Genomic DNA, 8,270 nt, shown 5'->3' with positions numbered 1-8,270 from the left:
TGACGAGATGGGTACTCGTCTCCATTTCAGCACCGCTTTCCACCCTCAGACAGACGGGCAGAGCGAGAGGACGATTCAGACTCTCGAGGATATGCTTAGGGCATGTGTCCTAGATTTCGGTGGCAGTTGGGATACGTATCTTCCGCTAGCGGAATTCTCGTATAACAACAGTTATCATGCGAGCATTGATCGACCTCCCTTTGAGATGCTGTATGGGAGGAAGTGTAGGACCCCGATCTGTTGGGGCGAGGTCGGTCAGCGAGTCATTGGGAGCACAGAGGTGGTGCTCAAGACGACCGAGTTGATCCAGCAGGTCCGTAGTAGGCTGCAGACTGCTCAGAGTCGGCAGAAGAGCTACGCCGATAGGAGGCGTTCGGACTTGGAGTTCCAGGTGGGGGATATGGTTCTTCTGAAAGTCTCACCTTGGAAGGGTGTCATCAGGTTCCGGAAGAGGGGCAAGCTGGGCCCCAGATTTATTGGTCCTTTCAGGGTTTTGGCCCGGGTGGGTCGGGTTGCTTATCGGTTAGACCTTCCTGAGGAGCTTAGCCAGATCCACAACACTTTCCATGTGTCTCAGTTGAGAAAGTGTCTGGTGGATGAGTCAGCAGTCGTTCCCCTAGAGGATATTCAGGTTGATAGCAGCCTGAATTATATTGAGAGACCGGTCGCAATTCTGGACCGGAAGACCAAGACCTTAAGGAACAAGGAAATTCAGTTGGTAAAGGTGCAGTGGCAGCACCGGAAGGGGTCTGAGTGGACGTGGGAGGCTGAGGAGGAGATGAGAGAGCACTACCCAGAGTTATTTGCAGACTCAGCCGTAGCAGACTTCGAGGACGAAGTCTGAGATAAGTGGGGGAGAATTGTAACGACCCGTGTCCGGTATGGTAATTCCTTGGTATTTATTTTGTAGTTTTGCAAGAGGGACTCGGCGAGTTCATAGCCTGACTCGCCGAGTAGGGTCGCGACTTCGAGCACGTGTGAGCCGGGGACTCGGCGAGTCCATATCCCTGACTCGGCGAGTCCATCCGACTGGGTGAAACCCTAAATCCCCGGGTTGCCCACTATTTAAGTCACCTTATAGCCCCATTCTCACCTCCCTCACCCTGAGAACACTGTGAGAAAGAACCCTAATCCACCCTTGTGTGAGCTAAGTGTTTTGTGCCATTTTGTGAAGGTTTGAAGAAGGAGGAGAAGCAAGGAGCAAGGAGAAGAGGTGTAGTGCAAAGATCCAAGGGCAAATCTGAGTTATTTGAGGTATTTTCGGATTTCCCCTCTTGTTATATGCTTTAAATCTCCATTAGAGCCCTCCTAGGATCTAGTTGATGCTTGTTCCAAGCCTTATGTTTGCATGAATGCCTTAATAAGTCGAGATATCTTTAGATCTGAATGATGGGGTGTTGTAGAGCCCAGATCTACTGTCTTTTTGGAGTTACTTTGCATATTAATCATAGATCTACCCATTTTATGCATCTTTTAGCCTTATTTCCCTTATTCATGAGGTTGTGCACGTAAAGTTGGAAACTTTACGTGGTAAATCAGCTTATTGGACTCAGATCTACCAATTGTATGTGTTGGATTCAAACAAAATCGAGTAAAAATCAGTTGCATGGCGGCAACTCGGCGAGTCGGGAAGAACGACTCGACGAGTTGGGTCGCGTGTTCCCGATTCCATCGTTTTTATCAGTGTCGAGTGGATCCAGTGAGTTAGAGAGTGGACTCAGCGAGTTGAGAGTAGACTCAGTGATGGAGGGACTCGGCGAGTTGTTCATACAACTCGGCGAGTCCAAGGCAATCTTCTTAAGCTCAAGAACAACTCGTCGAGTTGTTCATAGGACTCGGCGAGTCGGATGAAGATTGTCTGAGTTCTTGGATCGGGAGAGTACTCGTCGAGTCGATGCCATACTCGACGAGTAGCAGCGAGTTGAGTCGAGGAGTGAGGATAGGGACTCGGCGAGTTGGCGGCCCAACTCGGCGAGTCCGGTCAACTATGGGTTGACTTTGACCGAGAGTTGACTTTGTCTGAGAGTTGACTTTGACCTGGGGGTAAAAGAGTCATTTTACCCAGTGCAGTGTTTAGTATTTGATTTAGTATGTTTATGGACTTGTAGCCGGGGAGATACCGGAGTAGCAGCAGTTAGCCCTCAGAGCTATTCACTCAGCAGCCTATTCACGAGGTGAGTTCCTTTTCAGTAGTAGCGGGTCTAAGGCCACAATGCCGGCCCGTTTAGCTAGCAGTAGTATCCAGATCTTTATCCGACGCAGTTGTTAGCATGTTTGAAGCCTTCGTGGCTCAGACAGGATTATGTGTGTTCATGCTAAGTGATACGTTATGTTATGATCGGTTAGCTTCGGACTTCGGTCCGATGTCAGCTTCGGACTCAGGTTCGATGTAGGGGACAAGGTCCCGGTCAGCTTCGGACTCCGGTTCGATGTCAGCTTCGGACTCAGGTTCGATGTAGGGGACAAGGTCCCAGTCAGCTTCGGACTCAGTCTGATGTGAGCTTCGGATTGCGGTCCGATGTAGGGGACAAGGTCCCGGTCAGTCAGCTTCGGACTTCGGTCCGATGGAAGGGGGCAAGGCCCCAGTATGTGCATGATATATATATTATTGTATGGTATGTGGTAATTTGGGGGAGCTCACTAAGCTTCGTGCTTACAGTTTTAGTTTTGGTTTCAGGTACTTCCGCTAGCAGAGGGGGGAGCTCGGGTTGATGGCATTGCACACACCACAGCTTCAGCTTTCATCCTGGGAGTTGATTTAGTTCCTGATTTTTATATGTCATGGATATGATACAGTTTTCCGATCCGTGGTTTATTATTATTTTGAGATACATTATGTATGGTTTCATGATATGACACTCAAATTATGGTTTTGGCTATGTTGAAAAAAAAAAGAAATTTTTGGGTCGTATTTTTAGGTCGTTACAGCTACAAGTGATAAAACATTAAGAACAGTTATATAATGCATAAACTCATTCTTATCCCTAAAATATATCAGAATCGGTCAAAATTTGACCGAGTATTCCTCATCTTCACCCAACTGAATAAGTTTAACTCTGAATACATGTTATATAGCATCTTTCTCACCCTCTTTCAACAATGAGTCTCCAAGAACCCTAGAAATAACTCCCAAAAACTCAGCCTTCCACTACTCGATGGGTCCCTTTGATATCCACCCTCTCAACTTTTCCGCATCATTAACCAAACCTCAACAACACCAACACCTTAATCTCTCCCGCCTCGACGGTAAGCACCCTCGCCACCATCCAACATCACCCCCTCCGCCCCTGGGTTCTCCCTTCAGTGTGAATAATAAATCAGTCCAACGAACTCTCGACTCCTCATCTTCTGGTACACGTTATAAAGCATATCGACTAGGATTTTGACATGAAATTCTCATTTGAATTCTCTGCAATATTATCCCAAATCGATTCCAAAATTATGAGGAATGAAAACGATTACATAAGTAACTATTAATCTATTTTTTACAGGATTGCAATTCCACATATTCGACCCACAACGATTGTTGCTACTGCTTTCAAGAACAGAGACAATGGAGGTAAAATCATGTTTGTATTTTTCGACTTTTTTTGTTTTCATTTCTCTGGGTGTTATTCTTCTCATGTTTGTTTCTTATTTCTTGATTTTCCATATTTTCTTTTTTTGATTTCCCATTTTTTGAATTGCTTATGCTTTTTGTTGATTGAATTGAAGTTTTTTGTTTGTTCGATCAATCCAATATCTGTTTTGGGTTCTCCAGTATGTTTTCACATAAGTCGCATACATGTCTCTTTATTAAAGGTAATAGTCTGCTTCAACCTTTTCAATTATAAGGTTTATTTGCTTCATTTTCATGTTTAAGATTTGAAAATCTTTGAGGCTTTGATATTTTATTTTGTTTTCTTCTCAGAATGCATAAAAAATATATTTTTACAGTTTTATTATTGGTTGATAGAACATGTAACCCATGTGTTCCATGAAATGTCTTAAAGAAAATGGATTGAAGATGCATTTTAGCTTGTCAGGAAACTTTATAGCCGAATCACCCATGAGTTGATCTTCCTCTCAAGTGTCCACCCGTTCTCTCCAGGTAAACACAAATAAAATGTTAAATAACAATGTTTTTTAGTTTCAATTTATGTTCTATGTTTATGAAGTTTATAGTTTTTCATAATATGAATGGTAGCCTAAGCCTTCAAATGTTTCAGTAAGATTGTATCTAGAGGTTAAAGTTAGTTAAATATGAAACTATAGTAAGAAGTTTGTTGTCCAATGCTTCAATTTCACAGTTCTTAGTTAATACATGTTTTGGATTAGTTTCCTGGTTAGCTTTTACGGCCACTATTGAGGGATGGGATTTTCTTTCAGTACATGTGTCAAGATGTAGAACTAACAACATTCCTACTCAAGGTATAAAAACCACCACCAATTATATATGACAGCTTTAGGTAGTTACCTTGGTATATTGAAATTGTACCAATCATGAACTATGCTTATGTTCTTTTGGAAACGTGATCAAATGAGCATTAAGACATGTAATAAAATTGGTTTGGCTACTTATAATGTTATCACTGTCGAAATTTCAATTTTATCAGTTTCTCACACTTAACTTTTCTAGAGTAGGAAAGATTTGTTGGCATTTCACCTTTTAGTTCGTATACACATTCGCAATACAAATACATGACTTTTGGTAGTTACCTAATGAGTTAGTTTAGATGGCGTATAAATTCGAATGATGAACTGCCCTTCTTAAGTTGGTGGCTGATTTTCGTTTGCTTTAAGTTTCACCTGTTGATGGAAGGATGTTGTCGGATTACATGCACGCAAGGATTTTCTTATGAGCGCTTAAGGTCGAGCGGAAAGTTCGTTTTTTTTCATTCCAACTGTACCCTTGATATCTTTATATAGCAACTACTTTGCACATAAGGATTTAATGGCATTTTTAAGTAATTTTTTAATTTGATTTATATTTATATATTTACATTCATTGTAAATATATATAATTGAATTTTCAATTTCTTACTTATTTTAATAGATGACTAAATGCATGTAATAACAACGTACTTTATTTATCTATGTATTATATGGCATTTACTCATATCTTTCTATTACATCATTGTAGTTTAGGAAGTACATTGTTATTTATTGTATTTAGCCCAAAGATATTGCAATATTTATCATATTTGTAACTTATCAAGCATATTTGTGGACATTTTGCTGTCAAAGAAATGCAAGTTTGTTGCTCTTTTTCAATGTGTGTTTTGCTGTTTGGATTTGAGAATTGTCTCAAAAAATTGTATGCGGTTGTTCTTCAAAATTCGTTCTAATTTCCTTATAAAGTTTTGTGTTTTGTTGCAATTTCATTTGGTAATAGTTCATAGAATATGCTTCGGGAAATGGTGGATTAGTGTGTGTTTTGGATGTGTGTTGCGTGTGTGGCAAAAACAGAGCTTCTGTAACAAGTCTTGACTGCACCAACAATGGCGGAGGTGGAGGCGAGACATAAAATGGGGTTGTTTCAAAAGGAGGAGAAGATGCGAAAGTGATGACGTGAGGAGAGAGAAGATTCTCCAAGCCTAATCCTAGACTAAGTATCCATCCAAGAATAACCATGGTGAATGGGTGGGTGGTTGTTGGGTGGCCAACTTGGTTATTTGTTTTTGCTTTAATAGAAATGCATAAATATGTGATATATGAGTAGGATGGTGGCTTTGAGGTCATAAAGGTAATTTCCAGTAGTTCACTCACCTAGGCTTACCCATTGGTAAGTGGAGTGAAACGATGTTCTTTCACCCGTTCTTTATCTTAAATTTGAATTTGCTATTTTTTTGATGTAATTAGTGGACAAAAAGACATTCCAAAGACTTACAGACCTACATACTTTTATCCTTTATGTGTTGAATATGTTTGTCACAACTAACCAATTCCAAACCTAAGTTTATCTGCATATGTGAATTTGATTATTTGGTCACCGGTCATATATAGTATACATATTGCAATTAAAATGATATCATATATATATATATATATATATATATATATATATATATATATATATATATATATATATATATATATATATATATATATATATATATATATATATATATATATATTGGTAATAACATATCATATACGTTAATATGTTAAATGGTATTAAAGTTTATAGTAATAATTTTACGTTGGAAAAGATATAGTATTAATATTATTGATTTTGTTTGAATTTAATCATACTGTATAATATAAATTAAAAATAAGTAACTTAGAATTTTACAAGCACTTTCCCTTTTTAACTTATCTTTCAATTTTTTCATTTGACCCGTGTATTAAAAGATATGGAATACATTGTGTCTTATTTTTAAATGTTGAGTTTGCTCGAGTATGAACTTGTGAAATATGTGTTATTATATTTACAAGGGTCATGACAAACAAGTTATCAATATTGATCTGAAAGGACATGTTATTAATAAGGTAAAATGGTTTCAGGATGCACGATATCTCTCGCCTCCCGAGGCAACATGAAGGACTTTTAGCTTCCCATTTTCTCAAATCCGCACTTTTGTGATGGATCTGCAGGTGCATCTCCCAAATCAGCATATGGTTAAGTGATTATGATACGATGACTAGCATTGTTGACATGGAGGGAAATAAGACATCAATGTTGATTGATTTTTTTTCTGAAAAATAAAAAAGATATCAGTGCAAGACTATATAGGTATACAGTTTTTCCAAAAAATTTACGTTGAATCCGAGCTCACATAGATGAAATCTTCAAAAACAAGGATTAATTTGAGGTTATTTGGTTTCTTTTAATGCCACTGAAGGGGAGTGATACTTCCTTCCGATACTTTTATTGCAAATTAGTGACCCTATATGTTTTGAAGATCTCTACACTATCAACAACATAAAACACCTAACTATTTGTGCAAAAGAATTAATCGCTTCTAGAAACTAGTTTCTGAAAAAACTATTCGCACCCGTCGCTTGGCGTGGGTAAACAGATAGTATATATATATATATATATATATATATATATATATATATATATATATATATGTGTGTGTGTGTGTGTATATATATATATATACACACACACACACTAGCCGTTTACCCGCACCAAGCGATGAGTGTAAATAATTTATTCTGAAATTAATTTCTAAAGGCGATTAGTTTTTTTTGTGCAAATAGTTACTACCTCTAAACAATTATCAATAAGAGTTATGTTAGCAAATACGAAATCTATAAGAATAAAAAAAATAAGGAATTATAATCATTTACAAATGTATACAAACACATGATTGATTGTACATCAAATGTATAAAAAATAAAAAATTAGTATTAATTGTGCAAAACTTTTTATACATCACATTTGATGTATAGGCTTCACTACCTATGAATCGTTCGTTAGGATTCGCTAATACTTTTGTACTGACGCATGATATCCCTCTGGCCAATGCTACATAAAGTTATGCTAGAAAACCGATTAGAATTGGTTGACCCTGAGCTTAATTGATTGACATCTCAAAACATAATCGAATTGAAAATTATTATATTTTAGTTTGAATGAGAATATATCATCTATAGAGAAACATAAAACCCTTAGCAAAATACCCTTTTTCTAAGATGTTGACCAACATACATGAATGATATTATACCGAAAACTTTTACATATCAATCAAATACTGATACACAATCCATTTGATGTATAGCTAAACCTTTTAAGGTAATGTTAAAAATCAAACCAAAACAAAAAAAAATTATACGAATTAACCAAACCCAATGTCTTTACTCATTAACCAATGATCATATAGATAACTAAATTAAAATATAAATTTCTTTTTATATGGTGTGGCTTAGAAGCACATGTGGATTTTAGAATTTTATTTATTTATTTATTTATTATTTGTATATGTGATGGGGCTTCAGAAGATGAAAACCTTAAAAAATATATAAAGAGATAAGAATTTAATTGATTATCAAACGAAACCTAATTAACCTAAAAACTCAAACTTTATGTGGCTCGATTTGAGTATTGCCTTCATAACCAATTAACTTGAAAAACTTATGCTCACCCCTAAATTTAAAAGAAATAAAATTATATATATTCAAAAATCACATAATGTTATAAACTAAAATGTTTGTTTATAACAAAACCTGTTGAGTTACCCCCAAAATAATTATAATAAATAGAAGTAGAGATTGCTAGTCCATAAAGACCAGCAACAAAAAATTCTCTCCAATGAAGCATGTACAAAAAGAAAAGACGAATG

The 8,270-nt window shown here is 37.0% G+C and overlaps 1 protein-coding gene across 17 annotated transcripts; it reads left to right on the top strand.

Annotated features, from left to right (window-relative positions):
- Positions 1–3,048: 3,048 nt before the first annotated feature.
- Positions 3,049–6,860, top strand: LOC145086523 (uncharacterized). Of its 17 annotated transcripts, none has more exons than XM_079024309.1 (5): positions 3,049–3,351; positions 3,492–3,559; positions 3,715–3,801; positions 4,018–4,090; positions 6,487–6,860. In XM_079024309.1, exons 1-5 carry the CDS (start codon positions 3,156–3,158, stop codon positions 6,531–6,533), a joined length of 471 nt encoding a protein of 156 aa, XP_078880435.1. In that variant the 5' UTR covers positions 3,049–3,155; the 3' UTR covers positions 6,534–6,860. The 17 variants fall into 17 exon arrangements, 7 of the variants coding, with proteins under 7 accessions (XP_078880435.1, XP_078880433.1, XP_078880434.1 ...); XM_079024307.1 differs by lacking the exon at positions 6,487–6,860 and adding an exon at positions 5,375–5,947; XM_079024308.1 differs by lacking the exon at positions 6,487–6,860 and adding an exon at positions 4,783–4,967.
- Positions 6,861–8,270: the final 1,410 nt, after the last annotated feature.

This window comes from Lactuca serriola, chromosome 2 (genome assembly GCF_051521515.1).
Source record: "Lactuca serriola cultivar US96UC23 chromosome 2, Lser_US96UC23_V15, whole genome shotgun sequence".
NCBI lineage: Eukaryota > Viridiplantae > Streptophyta > Magnoliopsida > Asterales > Asteraceae > Lactuca > Lactuca serriola.
The sequence above is the reverse complement of the archived record's forward strand: the minus strand, read 5'-3'. Positions and strand labels throughout refer to the sequence as shown.